General features: G+C 39.9%; 1 protein-coding gene across 3 annotated transcripts in view; it reads left to right on the forward strand.

The window, feature by feature from the left end:
• The window catches only part of LOC113237238 (ecdysone-inducible protein E75), a 115,056-nt gene that overhangs the window by 88,408 nt on the left and 8,169 nt on the right, over positions 1-18,479 (forward strand). For 2 of the 3 annotated variants that reach the window (XM_026473600.1, XM_026473601.1), the window contains exon 2: positions 14,069-14,157. In XM_026473600.1, coding sequence (XP_026329385.1) covers positions 14,069-14,157 — 89 coding nt within the window. Of the gene's footprint in view, positions 1-10,890; positions 11,171-14,068; positions 14,158-18,479 lie in introns of those variants that run through there. The other variant, XM_026473602.1, reaches the window with a different exon arrangement.

An 18,479-nucleotide genomic window follows, 5' to 3' on the forward strand; every position in this document is an offset into this window, starting at 1 on the left:
GTTACAGGTGAGTAAGGTGTAATACATGAAATAGACACGCGTCACGGCGCAAAAGCAGGGTGCACCAATGTCTCAATGGCCAGTTGGTAAGGTAGCTTGCAACTTATGATCGCACGTAGTGTTCTCGTTAGAGCACAATGCACCAGGCTGCAGTGGCGGAGTCACTCACCCCGTCCTAACGGCGCGCCCTATGCTAGCCGTCAACCGCCAGCCGCGAACCATGCTGGCGTCATCATATCCACTCGCCATACTCGCCTTGACAAATGCAAACGCACTTCTTACATAGGTCATCGGCAATCACGTTTTGACTACTAAAAAAATCACAATACTTGTATTGTAAATGATTCACTGACGTCAATTATCCAAGGTAATGATGTCCGTTTTGGGTCAGTATCCCGCTGCGCCTTTCACCCATAAACGAGTCACAGAAAAGTTAATAGAAGTCCCAATTGTTACAACATTGCGCTGACCGCATTTGTATTAACAAATCCCAGCGACCGCAAAGATTTGGTGACCATTTTATCCCATGAAATTCGAGACATTTTTCCATGCTATTAATATATTTCTTTCAAATGTCATAGCAATCGAACGGCTATTGAATTCTTGGCATCTAACGATGTGAAACGGTTCACAAAAGTAAATGACAAATTAATAAAGAAATCAACTGATTTATTTTTAACTATTCATCAAACGTGTAAATTCCGCGTTTTACGTCAAATAATGAATACCTAAAGAGTAAAATACAATGTTGTGAAAATATTGCTTGGTACCCCGCTGATATTTTATCATTAAGAAGCAGATGAAAGGGCAGCATCCCCCGTCCGCGATATCGTTTAACGTGACACAATGCCGCGACTATCTGGGAATGTCGGTTACGAACCCGTCCAACAAAAGGAAGTTAAAAAACTATTCCTTTAAAATGTTCAAGCCACGCAATTTTTTGTCCTCAATATTGCTTCGATTAAACAATAATTCGAACCTTTTTTCACAAGTTCAGAGAAGAGTTGGATATCGCGAAACTTGCACAAAGATACATATTCGGCAAAAAGTTGGAGGTTACCTGTTCGTGAAATCCGAGATCAAAAGAAAGGGTAGGTCGACTCGCATCAGAATTTTTTACAAAGATTTAAGCCGATTCTATACCTGCATTTTTTACAAAAATAGTAAAAAGCAGAATTCTTAAAAAACGAAATTATCAAGGAAGTCAGCTTAAGGGTTAGCAGATGTATATACTATATATTGGAGCATTATGCGCATGTCAGATGGTGTACAATTCATTGATGCTCTCTGAACCCGAAACTACATGGGTCATGACCAACCGGGCACTCGGTATATATTCCATAACCCGTATGACACTACGAGTACAAGGACAAAACTTTCAAAATTCTCTTTATTTTAACATTTATTGTTAAACTTTGTTATTGAGGCCGTGGCCAGCAATAAAACTGGGCTTTGTCGAAAAAAGTATGGTCATTCGAAAAGCACAATGCACAATGATGAGCGAGAATTCCGAAAAAGTTTGTGACATAGTTATTACCAATTATTTCACTAATAAATCTTTCAAATGGTTCATTTTCTTGTTTCTCAAACTTTCTTTTCGAGTGTTAAAACGCTTTTGGTGATTTAATATTCGCGCATACATTTGGTTCGTGTTTCAAGTTATTGTTTTATTCTATTCGTCAGTGTGACGGTAGAATGGTGTAGTAAGAGCGTGTTGCACCGTTACACGCACTCGCAGAGTTGAGTGCACGCGCGCTCGGTCGCCGACACCACAGTTATGACCCACGTCCCTAGTTCCCGTCGCGACCCACACCTATAAAACTCTGTAGCATTCCATAATTAGGAATAGCCACGTATTATCCGTCATTGACGTCGCAGTATACCGCCCACCAAGCAGAACGCTTGTATCGACGTGCCACGCGGCTGAGTGGCGCGTGTTTGCGCCCGTGAGTGTGCCCTGGTGCCTGCTGCCACCCACTTCCTCTTTAAAAAACTTACCACAAAGGACTGCAATGTAAAATGACGATTTCTCCACTATCCACTTTTTACTAATAACAATGTACAGCCTGGTGCGTTTCTCCGCCAGCTGGGAGACGAGGAAGTGTGCTCACAATGCAAATTGAGGCGCATATCGCTGATTGGCAAAAATTATAACTAAAAAAATATTATTATCACATTTATATAAATACACTTAAATAAAGCATATTATAATATGTTTAGTGATATGCATTATTAAAGTCTCACAAACTAACTTTAATAATACATATTGGAAGTTGAACGACTGCTTTATTGTTAAATTTTTTATCAATAGTTGAGGTCAATGTGCACAACAATCCACAATTGGTTAACGCTACCAGACTAATTTAGAACGTATTATAGCATCATGTTATTCTGTCTTATAATAGTATCAGTTCCCTACACGGCAAACGCAAATAATAATTTTCAACTACACACATAAGGTCCGTTTTAACAGTCAGTTTAATGAAGAACTTTCAATTTGGAAGTACAAATTGTGAAGGATACTTAAGAAAATAGTGAAGACAGGAACATATGTGATTAGCAATGTGGCGTAATCGTTCGGTTATGTAGCATAATCGATAGATTACTTAACAATGATTGGATACAATGTAGGGGCTGGCCCGTGGGCGACGGTAGAAAAAAGTGATTGAAACCGGTCTGCGATAAAACGAAAGTTGGCTGTAGGTAACGCACAGCACTTTCTCCGCGATCTACGCTTTTACTCTGTAGCTCACTGCGGGTTGAACCCTTCTGTCACGTGTGTATGTAGTATATTCATGCGCTGCTCATTAACCCTAACTACTTTATGACGCGAATCACGCCCACATTGCTTTTATTGACGAATACCCCCTTTTTATCTCTAAGAATCCTTGTAGATTGTTGCTGATTCGCTTTGAAATAATATAATCCCGACAAAGTAGTACTTACTCACTTGAACTATTTATACGAAGAGACCGTACACTCCCTTCAGTCGCAATTCAGATTTCTTAAAGCCTGTTAACTTTGTTTAGTGCTACAAATGGAATTAATCAGTAGTAGAGACGCATTTATACCATTCAAACTTTTGTCCAGGAAGACGGACGCTAAAGTAGGTGATTTAAATAAAGTCAAGGGGATTATTTGCGTCGCAAACAACGACGGGGTCAGTAGACTCGAGCAACTGCCGAAATTATCGCGCTACACGCGCTGGCCCGCGCGGTAAACGAACGCGCCAAGGCCAAGCCCCCACCTCTACTCTACCTCGCCCCTGCACCCCCAATCTCCATACTTATCTACAGCGAATCGATGGCAGATACCTTGGTATACTTATCTCCATATTACACAAATATAAATGTGTTTCCAGCCTATGGCCGCCCTACTGTACCCACCTATTAATATATATTTATAAGTCTTTTGTTTACGAAATAAATTGTGTTATATAGGCGTACATATGCGTAACAATAATAAAGCGCAAAAATCGATAATATAACCAATATAAATTGGCAAAGAAAACTGATTGCCCTTTGCACAAAATTGTGGTTCGATCACAAATTGCTAATACAGCGTAGAAATTACAAGACAGCTAATAGAGGTTATGTATCTAGTTCGCGGGATGCGGTACGGGGCCCGGGGGCACGGAACAAATATCAGTATGGGTGCTACAGTGGTGGAAGGTTTCGCGGGCAGCGGGGCGGCGCGCGGGCGGCAGGTGTGGCGTCAACGCGCGACCGTGAACTTTCTTCGGACACGTTTTCAGAAGCTGCGCAATATTTCGCGGAGCCCGCCTCCCACATTTTCGTGGTTCTGACGCTCATACGATACGATATTTTCAATGATAAAATTACTTTTTAGAAAATATTTCTATTCATGAACTTTCACGAAAAAACCTACAGTAGATATCTGTATAATAATGTAGAGAGTATACAAAAGTAATGAAAGCCACGAAAAAATGGCAACAGAGCAAACTTTCTTCGAAAGTCCTTTTTTTCCCATACTGTGACCGCTCATCAAAATGTATTTGGTGCGAGTTCAAGTGGACTGGTGTTAATCGCATATGTATGATAACGCTACTAATCGAAAATTCGGGACAGCGGACTTAATGAATATCTGAGTATTCAATTGGAATGGGGACGCAGAACTGTCTCTGCCTTGTTTGTTCAATACAACCCCAAAATTAATGTTACGGCGTCAACGTTCCCTATGTCAATAACAAACTTATACAATAGACTCGATAAACAGGAATCTACTAATATAGAGTTAAATGTATCTGTGTACTCTACGTATAACAATTTTACTAGATGTTTGAAAAAAGGACAACTAAAATGTAACACAAGGAAACGTTTAAGAACGCATTTCCTCCTTCTTGTTTGCGGTGTGTTGTGTAGATGAGTAATATAACGTAACGTTGCGATGCGCGGGCGCATTAATATTATACAACTGGCGTGGGTACCTGCGGAGTGGTGGAGGTGCATCACCGCCGCGCGGGGAGAAGAGTTGCGATGCTCTGATTGCGCGAGAACCCGCCGTGCAACACTTCTTCGATACCTCAATTATCTTACTACAAATACGTTGCATTATTGGAACGTATAATTAATCAGTCGCTCTAGAATCTTTGGGCCAATAGCCGATTTCAATGCTCTACTTGCCGCGTTTGCGTTCGGTTTTGTTTCGCTCTGCAGACTGGGGTGGATTATGTTCTATTTTTCCATGCCATTCATTAGTTCCTCAGTTTTTTCATCGAGGTTTATCATGCAACATTGAGAGTGGTTGCGCTGTAGACTGTAGCTCGTCCTCTGACAGAAGCAGGAAGTCTAGCTTTGGGTAAATATCAAGGTAACATGCAATGCTGAATGGGGAAAGGCTTCCTTCATCATGTTTTTTTTAATAAACGTAATAATGTCTAGTCTGTCTGAGTGTCGTGAACGTCTGTCAATTGATATATTTGTTTTAAGGTTTTATAGTGTGTGATTTAGAGTCAATGATTATTATGATCATATCCATAATAATATTGACCATATTATTATGGATAGCAAAAATAACTTAAAGTTTGATCTATATGTCTGCAAACTCATCACTGATGTCTAAGGAAAAACAAAGTGTAATTTTCGTTTCGCTTCGTTAGTAAAGCTGGATCATGTTGATCGTCGGTGTTTTCTTAGAAAAAAATATTTCGGGAACGGCGCGTCATGCTCCTCTAGAAAAAAGTCTTGGCACCTTTCACAACATATTTTCGATGCGATAAATGATGTGAAAAAAATATAAGCACGAAAGCTCTAAAAGTATGAGGAAACTACTGTGATCCAAGTTAATGTTTATGACGTAGAAATCTGTAAATAGTAATGACTATTGAAATTGTCGAGGTCAAATTGTATGTGTGCATACTCTATTTTTGAACATGTACAATGAAAACAGTAAGGCAAATCGTAAACTACTTCTGGACCGTCCAGTATTTTACGATTTACAAAGTCAGTCAAGGTCGATATTAATTGCGAACTGTGATGTAGGCATAGAGTTAGAACGCCTAATATATGTTTACTCGTACAGTTATCGCCTTGACGCTGACATTGCGTTTAATTCGGTATTTTGGCATTGACATGTTCCAATATTCGAACAAGGAAGTGCCCCCCGTCTCATTCTGCGAAGCAGGGCCACTGGCGAGGTTTTCACTTTTTGACTATGTAAATTCACCGATTTAGTTTTATAAAACCAACCTTTGCTGCTAATCTGTGTTACAGCGAATATCAACGGAAATGAATAAGCTTGCGAAGGTCTTTCAGAATTTCCGCGTAAATATGATTAGCTTCACAACATACCTATAAAGTTATGTCCGTATTTTTACATATAACGTGCATATGCTACGAGACGTGTCATTTTAAGGTACAACCACTTACAAACATGTTTGTATAGGTGTTTTAGTAGTGCTAAATACGGAATCACGCAGGGGTCATCGTAGTGCCAACTTTGCATGTCTAATATTATGTTATTGCAAAGACTTGAAGGTCGATTGCGTCAGCACTGTTTGTTCGATGACTAGACTAGATTTTCCTATCTAGAATTGCTTTCCTAGTTTTATATATTCATATTTAAAAGGTCATTCCACTTTTTGAAATCATCTCTATTCCATTTAGTCTATATAGTCTATTTGTTTTTCCATCTATCTTAGTGGAATAATATTAAAATGCAGTGTAGAAAATCTTTAGCGATTGTAAAAACGATCATCAAAATAAGTAAGGTATAGGTGCATTTTTGTTATAGACACAAGTGTTTAGGCACAAGTTGGGGCCCCCGACACTCTAGCTCTCCACGAGTAGAGTAGAGCTAGTAATTGAACGCACCCAGCGAATTGACCTTGGCCTTGGCCTGGGCTGCCGAATCATTCGAGGTTAACCACGATTGAGCGCGTCCGGATCACACGGCTTTTAACTTATGATGTTTAATGACTTCTATACAGCCTCATGTCCAGAAAGGTTGCTAATAGAGAGCTTAGCACTGGTGAACTTCGGAAATGGAAGTTTTAAAAAGATTTTATAATTTAAACTTATCACCAACAACAGTCTGAATGCCAGATACACTTGAAAGTTTTCATATATAGAAAATAAAAAGCCATTATGATGTAAATTGTCTATTAAAGGAACGGTTACAATTAACACGTCAGCTTTCTTGACTAAAATTTTCTAATTGCAATATGACATGAACTGTTGGTTCGTGGGTCATTGCAATTAGTTGAATTTGAATAGACCAGGATGGCAAATTTTTCAAAAAGGAAAGTTATTCTGTCTGTGTGATATTTGATTTAGTATAATATGCCAATGTTGTGGTATGTAACGACTTGCGAAGAAGCGGCGGGTGCGCGGGCGCAGTGTCGTCGTCAGCGCCGCAACACCGTCCGGGGTAATTGACTCTCGCTGACCTCGCGTTGCTTCGGAAAAACTCGGTGTGTCTCGGCACTCCTCGTCATTCAAATAATTTGCTCACTTTTTTTAAGGCAATTCAATAAAGAATCTCAAATAATCTACTTAAAATGTTTAATAATATGAAAATGTAAATATATAAACTTAATATTTTTAGTATAAGCTGTTAATAAAGTAAATAACATCTGAAATATAATGTTTTAACTCATAAGAAAAGTAAAAATAACAGGCTTAAGTAATTTAAGAAATAGTTTTTCTGAAAAATTAATTAAGAAATGTTAATGAATTGAATCGCCTGTCTGCATATTACAAACCCAACCGGCAACAAATTAATTACTAGAACACAAAATATTTGCGTTTGTTACATAAAACGACACCCCACGTGACATTATAATAAACAGTAACGTAAAATAACGTGAACAAACGGTTACAACAACATGGGATCATGTTTCCTGCGCTTCGGATGGATCGAGCCGGTTCAGCAAGGCCTTGACCGCGCTTGTCCAGTGCCAGAACCCCGCGGCCACCGAACTGCCGACAAAGCTTCATGGAACCTCCTCGTCGCCATGACAGTCTCCGATTACAATATTATTGCGTCTTATATTCCGAATATTAAACAGCAAACACATTTCAAGTTAGGCACTTAACATAGGTACTGATAGTTTCCTATCAACGTGTAATTTGACGCCAAGACCTTGACTTATTTTGCTAATCTCTACAACAACAATTCTTGTTAATATAGTCATGTAATATCCCTACTCGGTACATGCAATGCTAGTCCCACCTGACGTCATTGGTCATTACACACCTCATATTTTTACTGGCCCTTGCGGTTGACTTGACTTTCATAAAAAAGGATCCTTGACCACATTCTTTGGAGAATAGTTGTTGAACTAATTTATGATCGGGATAATGGACAAGCTGTAAATAAAGTGTTAAGTCCCGTTGGTTCGAGCGTTGGGCACGCTCGCCTATTGTCCTGATGTCCTTCGCGAGAAGGCCGCCCGGACCCTGCATTATTTGTATTTTATTTTTGAAGAGCATTTCAAAGGGCAGCTCATAATGGCCACGCGCAAATTTAGACTTCATAATTTTTATTGTATGAGAGCACCCATGGCCTATTTAAACATAAATTTACACTTCAATGTAAGTCGAAGTATTATAAATTAAAAAAATATTAGTTTACTGTAAAAAAAATAACAAAATGGGACAGCTAAAAATATAACGTTGATCTAGAACGTGATGTAAAATAAACAATAGATGTGAGAATTATGAAGCACAAGGCAATCCGGAAGCATAAAAAAGGAAGTCATAAATTGCAAACAATATGGCATTTGGTTACTTTTTATTACATTTGAAAAAAAAAAGATCGATCGAAGAGAAAAAAGAAGAGCCGATGGATCGAGTAAAAGTGAATTCCCGACGTGGTCACAAGAACAATACATGTGGCTACCGACTGACGACACCGGCTGTCCTTTTTTTAAAACTACACAGAGCCAAATATCAACTCTAAGCACATGGCAATAATGATTGCAATGGCAAATGGCAATAATCAAGCATTAGCCGGCTTTGAAATTTAATATTCGCACCCCCAGCTTAAAAAGTGAGGGCAACGGAAGGAAGTAAAAAACTCTGTTGGTATTCACTTTCACGCATTTTATTCGATATACACACATGTTGCGAATGTTTTTGTGCCTTTACTTATCTACTTAAAGACTATGATTAAGGCCAAAGTGACAGAATTATTTACAAAAAGAAGTATAGTTTTAAGCACAAAAATTACAGCAACTATTTTTGAAAGGGAGTTTGATGTTTTGTACTTTTTACAGTTTTACTTGCTCTTTGGCTATATTGAATTCTGGTCATCAAATAAATTTCTTTATGTGGACTTAAGGTTTTTAAGTACGCATTTATAAATACAATTAAATTCAATTCATGGACCTAGAAAAAAATTAAGAGACATAAACACCGATTTTTATAAAACACCCAAGAATACATAGAAAGGGCAAATAATGGTTTAAAAAAGTTGGGTTTGATTGCACATGGAAGGATATTTGCGAAACCCTTTAAAAGGCTTCCTTTGCGCAAAAGGGAAAGTATTGAGGCGAAATAATTGCGACAAAAACTTGTAAATAAAGCTGTGTAGAGCACATTTTGGTCGCAAAAGGCGCGGGCGCAACCCTTTTTGCTAAAAATAATATAATGTATTCTCTTTTTTTTACATAATAAAGCTGTGCGTGCATTATGAATTTCAAGTAAAAAAATATATTCTCAGTACAATACATTTAGTTCACCTTTAATTTTCAAATTTGTGTGTACAATTCGGCATCATTATATATAAGAATAATTGTATACATACGATTGTTTTATTGTGGTAATTGTTAGAGACGGCTAATTAATTAACTTATAGGTGTAAAATAAATAACGATATCAAGTTGAACACATAATGTCTAATTGTAGTGTAACATAGTGCTGCAAGATTGCGTAATGAGATGAGGTGGAGAAATGTTTAGAAACGTGATCTCAGGAAACGACGTCCGCGAGCGTGAAGCTTGCTCGCGCTTGCGCGCCGCGGCGCCGCGGCCTTGACCGGCCTGCGCCAAAATTCCAGGTCATTCACCCGCGCCGCCCACAACCTCACCATTCCACTCACTTCAACCTTAAATGACATCCAGTAAAGCACAGTTTTCTTTGCTAGTATCAATATTGTTTATGATATATACAAAACATTTATGTACCGATTGTAGATAGAATTAGAAACTTGTTTATCACCCGTAATGTTGATAGTAGTAGATGTTATGTTCGCCCAACGCTAGGTGTTAGGTAGGTTTTGTTAACTATGTCTGTGGGAAGATGTAAATAAATATTAATTTGTCATTATTTTGTAGAAAGTCTTTCGTACAATCTAATGTATTGGTCGGTGTGTAGAAAACTGAATTGAATGACCGCAAAAAAAAAATCTCTGCTCTATGAATGGTAAACTCAATCACATGTCTCACGAATTGTCACTTTTAGCCGAAAACGCGATATTGGCGAAAGACGATCAGTATTAACCTTAGAGGATTAAAAAAAGTATAAACCGACAACGTACTTTGAAAATTACACGCCATTAAGGATATAGTAATCATAACCCAAAAAGGGCACAATTAATAAGCACAAAGAAGAACTGAAAATATACATATATATTTATACAATATATGTATAAATGACATAACATGGAATTTTATGCTAATTAATTTGACAGTTTTTTATAACTTTTAGCTGCAACAATTGTTCCATATCAAGTAGTGATGTCAGTATTCATTTGTGCAATGAGAGGATAGTATTGTTGAGTGTCCCGGAAGTGTGTGCTAGGAGGGAAGCGGGCCGTTGCGGGCGGGCAGCGGGTCAGTCCGTCACGCGGCGACCTACAGCGCGGGCCATCCATTAGCTCGATTTTGTGTTCAAGTTCACTCGCGTTCCATCACCAAAAATATTTTGGTGGTGTGACGCAACCGGTAACGGCTGCGTCCCACTCGAACACTCGGTCGGCTGCTCAGTCGGTGCCGCTCGCGCGCGACCTTGGCCGCGGTGAGCCGCAAGGTTCGGGTCTTCGAACTCGTCAGGCGCGAGGGGAATGCGGGGCGAGGAGATGCCAATCCGCCAATCGCAAACGCGCGCACGACTGTTCGCGCCCGCTATTGGTTCTTTCGAGTCGCGGCAATGACCTCGGGGACCGGAGTTCGAAGCGCGCCGAGCCTCGTCTCGTAGCGCAGACCGACAGGCTTTACCGGACGATAAAGGCGAAATTTGCTCGGCGGCAAAGCGAGCTCTACGTAGCGATTGTATCGCACAGAGCGCCGATCTTTTTGCAGACTTTCACTCTTAAGGGGAGACCCGCGCTGCGGCGAGCAAGAGTGCGCGCGGGCTCCGTTCAGTTCGTCGATCGAGCTCGAGTGAGTCGCACGCGGCGCGTGCAGAGGCAATAGCGAGACGAGCGACCTTCATCCCTCGCTACGTGCCGGCCGCGCGTCCCGGCCTATACACTCCTGTCCTACATTCAGTGACCGCGCAGGACGTATTAAACAGTGTTGTGAGCCCGCGGGCTCAGATGTGCTTATCGTGCAGTGCAGTGGGAGCAAGGACTAGCAAATAATTTTGCAAACACATGACTTTAGTGATGTCTCCGGACAGTAGCTACGGGCGCTACGATGCGCCTACGCCTGCTGACAACAATATCATGGTCCCGGTGCACAAGGAGCGGGAACCGGAATTACACATAGGTAGAGCACTGTTACTCAATCATTATTTATTTACTTTTATATTTTTGTAAACAAAAACACAAGTGATACTTACATGCAGGAGTGATATTATATGTATAGGTTTAGTAAAAGTAACATTATCCGCAGCGCATATGTAGAGACGTTAATGTTTATTTTCCATTACTGGTTACCTGAGGAAATGCACGCAGACAATAGCCAAAACCCACATTGAAAAAATAGAGCTACATATTTTTCTTGCAGGTAGACGTGTCCACCTGGAATCTAAAGAAGCAAAATATAATCTAAATCATTTCTACGAATATGAACAATTTTTAAAGAGCGTTATTTGTATGAAAATCTGCAAAACGTAATGACTTTTGGTGAAATCATGCACATGAGAAAATTTGTGTTCGGTTATGATATTAAATTTATCAGAGTAAAAATTATACGCTATATTACATACTTCCCAGTTCATTCTAAATTACACCATATTAACTATTTGTTTTTTTATAAAATGCGAAGGGGATAACCCTAATAGATTAACTGAAATGATTAAAAGTAAAGTCATTGCCGAAGCGAATATTGATCGATTGATTCGAAAATTTACGCTCGGAAGGGCTCACGGAAAACAATTAGAAACAGCATTGTGCAATCCTGTACCACACTTGAAGTTTGAAAGCTCTCTTGCAAATCCATGGGGTTCAGTGAACATAACTGCAGGGAGCCAATTTTTATAAATTTGCTTCGATTCCTAATGATCGTATCGATGTTATCCATCACTTTTGATAAATTTTAAAAACCCGACAAAGAGTTGGCCGTTAAAAAACACCCTTCCATTAAACATAGAAAATGTTTTCATTAATGGTCGATTCACGCGAGGCGTGAATTATGTAAGAAAAGTAGTAATATCTCTAATGGTCGTATCGAGCAGGTTTCACACGGAGACAGCTGCCTCACCATACCACTTTTACTTTTCTCTGGCCGCTTATGCCACTAGCTTCGTATCTATCGCTTGGCAAACAAACTATACAACATGGAAAGTACGTCGTTATGTAGCGTGAAAATCTCGCAAGAAATTCATAACAAAATTTGTTATATTGCAAATTTACGGTACGTTTCCAATTAAGTACGAATCATGCACAGAAAATAAGTTCAAGACGTGACAGTAAGAGCATAATGACGGAATTATTTACTAACAAACATTGCCCTGACACAGATCAGTGGTAGAGCAATGGTCAGAGAGTCGCGTCAGCGCTGCACGGTTGGCCGCCTCCTCAGCCGCCGCGGCAGGCCTGTTGCTCACGTTACGTGGACGCAACTTTCTCGCGCACTTTCCTCGCTTTAATTGACGTAACGAACGAGCGACTCTCACACGCGGCGCACAGAAAAACGCGCAAGTTGCATCACACGAGGAGAAATGGCTGCACGCTACTGACTCTGTTGCAACTGCATCAGTTACGTCCCACGACGCTTTCCCTGTTCTATTGTGATCCCCACCGTTATAGCTCCAGCAGCCTATCAACGCACTATCGAATGTAACGTTCGAGATGAGAACAAATTTTACTACGTCGAGGGCCTGCGCCGGAGAAAAAAGAAAGTAACGCCATAGAAAGCGACGGCTGCGTCGAACGTCGACCCGAGGCGAGTGGTGCACGCCAGAAATAGAAAGTTTCTTGCAAAAGGCCCGCGTGTCTGCTCCCTTAACAAATAAAGCAATTGCCTGGAGAGGAAAGTGAGAGTTACCGGCTTGAACAAGTTCCCTGGTCGAGAACAGGGTCCGTTCTCCCGGCAGATCGCCTCGCTACTAATTCAACACCTGTTGTAGGTGCAGGGTCGGGCTCTATCACTGACCTACAAACTGAATTGCTCCTATCATTACCAATTTTAATGTTCTCATCAATAATCGTTGCATCTATTAAGTCATTACTATGTCTCTGACCGATCTTTGCTCGTAATACATAAACTCAGAATTTATTGCTGTCAGCACTCTCTGTTGTCAAACGGCGCTGAAGGGGTCATTGACTTCGCCCAGTGCAGTAGAGACTCGGCACTTTCTAAAATAACTATTCAGTGTCACCTTGACGCTCGCAACATGATGCTGTTACGTCATACGTTTCATTAGTGGGAGCGATTTGTGGTTGGATGAGTCCATATTTTCCTGTAATTTACGTAACCTGCGTTATTTTGGTATGTAGGTAACTCTACATCTTACGATTTTTCAGGTAGATGTATCTCGATAATGTTATTTTATTTACTTACGTACGACACGAACTAATAAAACGGATATTGTAGGTACTTATTTGCTTTTGGAAATAGTACAAACAAAACCTTTACTTACTAATGTGGTAATAAAGTTCACTCTCATATACTTACGGGTCACGTGATTCTCTGGCACGTGGGCTTGATAACACACTCGAACGTGCCCTCCGGTGTTGATATTACGATTTGATGCATTTCATTACCTCCTTTCCTGCGCTTACACCGTTCCGAATGAGTTGCATTCACGGGCAGCAAGCAATATTTATATTAACCAGATAACTGATATTGTACAAGCTGATTTATCGAATACCTACTAACTTCATTATGTTTTTACTCTACATACAGAACAAAACATACGAGGAAGTGACTTCATAATTTAGAAGCGAATACAAATAACAAAGTCTTCGAGACGAATCTGTCAACGGGTGTCGGCACTGGTGTCATCACAAAAACTGTGACTAATAAAAGATCTGTAATTGCAGTTGAACGGTCGGCGCAAACGCAAGGTCGCCGGGTTATCGCAAATCACGTGCGTGTTTGTTTTACCTGCCTCAGGATGTTTGGCACTCGTTTATGTGCCTCGTAATCTTTACAGCATCCATAAAACTTATGTGAACTCGTGCTAAGCTGTTACCATAATCGATGCCTTGTTTGTTGCAGAGTTCGATGGTACTACAGTGCTGTGCCGCGTTTGTGGCGATAAAGCCAGTGGGTTCCATTACGGCGTGCATTCCTGTGAGGGCTGCAAGGTAAATATTTACTTTATCAAATTATATTTTACTGTTTGTGTATACGTTGAATTATTTACTTATGTGTTTAAGTTGTCGTCTATTCCCAGCAAGCTCACCAGCACCAATTGACTACATATGTTACTTGAATTTTGAAACGCATCTAGCACCACCAACATAAAAAAAACTATGACGTTCTTCTTATAAGAGCCTATTACTTTAAACATTCATAATATCTCTACTTGTTTCCGTATTAAGTAGGCTATTAAATTGAGTCACGAGTGCGGGTTGTCTCGGAATGGAGCAGGAAGTGTCCTACGGGTGCCATGTGCCCCTCCCCGCTGCTCTCTCGTCTCAGCAGGTGTCACCACAAGGCCATGAAATACGGAAGACAATCTCTGCGCAATCGACGTACAAAGCCCGGCCAGATGACCTTATTTACTTAACGCCACACTTAATGCAAATCCTATTCAGCCTATTATGCCGTTTGACGTAAAAAAATCGTGTGAACTTGTTATAAACATATCGGTTTGCGGGTCCATGTACCTGCCGTTCTCGACCGGACAGCCCCTATGCCTGACTATTTTTAAAGATACCTGTTCAACAATCACACGGGAACTGGCCGGCTCGCTTCAAAAAGTTTGATGTTAGACGTTTCATTGTACGCACAATACGAGGTCACTTTCAATACGCAAAAGGTTAAACACCGATTAACATTCTCTTACTGTAAACATAAATGAATTTCCCCTATTCATAGTAGTCAAAGAAGTTTCGAATGCAACTTCTGCCATTGAGTTCCCGGGTCATGTCACGGACCAGCCGCATGTGAAGACACTTGGAAACACTTGAGACGCTTTGTGTCCTTAAAAGCTAGACGATACCCGCATATGTATCCATATATATTCGTCGTTTCTTTTCTAGCGAGGAAACGGCACTTAAACCAATTGTGTGCCGAGAAATTCGAAAGTGTAAGCAGTTGAATAGTAAAATAAAAGTATGAAACCAAAAACAGGTCGTCCATCGCGGTCCCAAATAAAAGGAGAAGAGCCAAGGTCGAGCGGTCGGGCTCGCTTTGCCACCAGTGAGCTATTAATTAACACATAAACTAACAAAAGTTTTCAATATATCTCGGTTGATCAAAAGTTATTAATGTGATATTTCTTCAAGACCTTAAATCGTTGAGCTAATCTTAGTAAAATTTAACGAAATTTATATTATTTTTTTTTAAATTTGTCAGTCTTAATGACGAATATATACGTTTAGACCAACTTAGCGAAAGCAAATTACGTGTTCAAGAGTAATATGCTTGTTAATTACTTCCTCATATGCACGCGTCTAATTCATATCTAATTACGACACAACGAACCCATTTCCTTTAAGAAACTTTTATGTAATTTATTCGTAACTTATTTCTGTAGTTGGCCAATAAAAAGATGACAAAACGTCACTTGTGTTATTAAAAAGATATTAAATTAAATTTGCATTAATATGGCTAAAGTCGGAGTCGGTAACCCTGATCGACCCAATAAAGGTCGTATTCATGAGCGTGAAAGCGACCGGGCAAGCAGGAATAGTGCAAGTGTATTTGTAAACTGGTTTACTTGGCGACCGGGTGCCGAGTCTGCAGCGGCAGAGGCAGGGCCGCCGGGACAAAGCACGGCCTTCGCCCCGCGGCCGTCTGGTGCATTGTGCACCGATCGAGACGTTTCCCAGACGATAATGGCAAGCTTGGGACGCGACCCCGACGTCCCAACTGCCCATTTATTTTCGATGGTACTTACATTCTTTGTATTTTTAAATCTCCGTCTAGGCTGATTTCTATTGTGATTTCTCTCTCTTTTTTTTATTTACTTTCGTAGAGATCCGGTTTTGCCTTCCACAAAATGTGCAATCTTATCTATAAAGTATTTCCATGCAATAAGATTTTTAAATTATACAAAAATAGCACAAAACCGGTAAATTGTACTACCTAATGTTGCTTTTCCCAGAGTAAATTTTTTTTTATCTATAAAGTATTTCCATGCAATAAGATTTTTAAATTATACAAAAATAGCACAAAACCGGTAAATTGTACTACCTAATGTTGCTTTTCCCAGAGTTAAAATTTTTTTTAATTGTACTGCATATACCGATTTTGCTATTGTTGGTAGAGTCGACAAGATTGCGAAACTTATAAGAAAACTCGTAGCGCCACCTAGTGATGATAAAAAGCGATTGCTCTACTTACAAGTTCGACTACTCGACGTTAGGTGGCGCCACTGGTATGCGGTGGCGTTGCGATAGTAGAGTCAGGTAGAGTCGAACACACGAAAACCGACAGTGCTGCCGTGTGCTAACGTTGAGCAGTAGAACTACGTAACTCGATGAATGGCGGACGGGCGTATAATTTTACGACACGAGGTGCAACAACGTACGCACGGTGTCAACGAACCCGTACCGTGATTATTTATTATTTACGATAACGTCTGTAATATTATAGCTTTTTAATTTGAATAACCTGCAACCTCTTTGCGGTTTTGAGACCTGCATGTTTTGGTATAGATGATTTCCCTAAACGAGGCTAATAGTTATAATGCCGTCATCAGCGAGGGGTTTATAGGTTGCAAAGTTCTTTGACCGGCCTTTACCAATCACCTTTTCTGGAATATTATGTTCAGTTAGTCGGAATGGTTAGACTTATATTAATAAACGTGTTTGCTGTTATTTTACATTGCGGATTGGCAATTAGGGTCGTAAACAGTAAAATGAGTTATTGTGTTTACGTGGTTATATAAGTACGTACTTTTTACAAAACTTATTAATTCTATATTAATAATAATCGTAGTATTTAAATCAATTTAAATCTGGATACCAGCAAACTGAAATTAATTAAGTCTGAATTAATGTTCAAGCACTTTGATTTTTACATATTAAACAAAGGTTTTAATTAGTGTATAACCTAGTGATATTTATTAACGTGTTGTTGATATTATCCAAATCTTAAATATTTAAATAACATGAGAAGAGAGTAAAGTCTTAAGTATGCAGAGTATTGCCACGGCGACTCGCGTTCTTTGTTCTCCAACCGACATATTTCCCGGTTGTGGGTCGCGTATTTTTTCGGCACCAATCCGTTGCAGGCCGGCCGTTGACCCCGCTTGCTAGCTGCGATCGCCTGGCTTCTCTAGAGCTTCACACGATAAGGGTTGTTCCATATTTATCTGTTTCATCACACGTGCCATTATTTCTATTACATAGCCATCAACGTAAACCTTGCATATATGATGAAAATAGTCTAGACCAAAGTTGTTTACTAAAATGAGTGCATTCACCTTATAAGCTTGGAGCTTTTTTTGAAAACTTGACATTTAAACATATTTAATGAAGCGTAACACTGATTCGAAGAAGATTTTGTAGAGACAAAACGTTAATACATCTATTAAAAATGTGGCATACCTATTGGAAGCAAACACCGACAACCCTAATCACGGCCTCTACGCTCCGTAAACAACTTTTACGGGCAACGAATGTACGCGCAACGTGAACGTAACCCAAATTATTTTTGAACTGTCAGCTTAAAAGTTCATTGATCCCCGAGCGGTCATATTTATTGGGAGCATAGCGCCGTGCCGCAACCGCTCGCGCGCTGTGCTTGCGTTTATGATTTCCTGTTTAGCAGATGTTTACCGAACTTGACTCAGCTCATTGGAAACAATAATAAATAAATTTTATGGGGTTTTAATGTTTGTTGATTTATCGTTATGGAATAATTTGCAAATACCAAAATCGACGCAATCAAAATATGTAACTTTAGTAAACAAAGATCGCATGGATTAACTGAACATACGTGTTTTTTATAACTTCTACACGATTATCAAGCATATAGTCTGCGTTACGAAGTCGTACTGTATGTTATTTGATTTACTGTTATATTGGAATATTGACACATTCCAAGTTACGCGATGTGCATGGCTAAATATGAAACAGTTACAAACAGCTTTCCATAGAAATGTTCCGAATTTGGAAGAAAGCAGTTAAGGTAATGCAATATAATCGAAGCCGATACTTAAAATTACCTATCAGTGAGGTGCTAAACTTAAAATGGCTGTAAATACGTGATCTGAGATTTGAATTAGTTAAAGCGCTGAGTCAGCGATGTTGTCGGATAAACATCTACCGCATATAGAGACTGTTGTATTCTGTTATACACCTCGGGTCCGGGGAAGCGATGCGCCGTTGATGCGTCAGCATGTTTTCGGCTAAGCTGGTGTTAGTGAAGTCGTTGTCCGCGAACCGTTATCCGTCCGGTGTATAGCGCCCGTCACCGCTGCGGTGCCTTCCGCCCGCCGTTGGTGTGACAATTG

This window comes from Hyposmocoma kahamanoa, unplaced genomic scaffold (genome assembly GCF_003589595.1).
Source record: "Hyposmocoma kahamanoa isolate Upper Pololo Valley unplaced genomic scaffold, ASM358959v1 93, whole genome shotgun sequence".
Taxonomy (NCBI): domain Eukaryota; kingdom Metazoa; phylum Arthropoda; class Insecta; order Lepidoptera; family Cosmopterigidae; genus Hyposmocoma; species Hyposmocoma kahamanoa.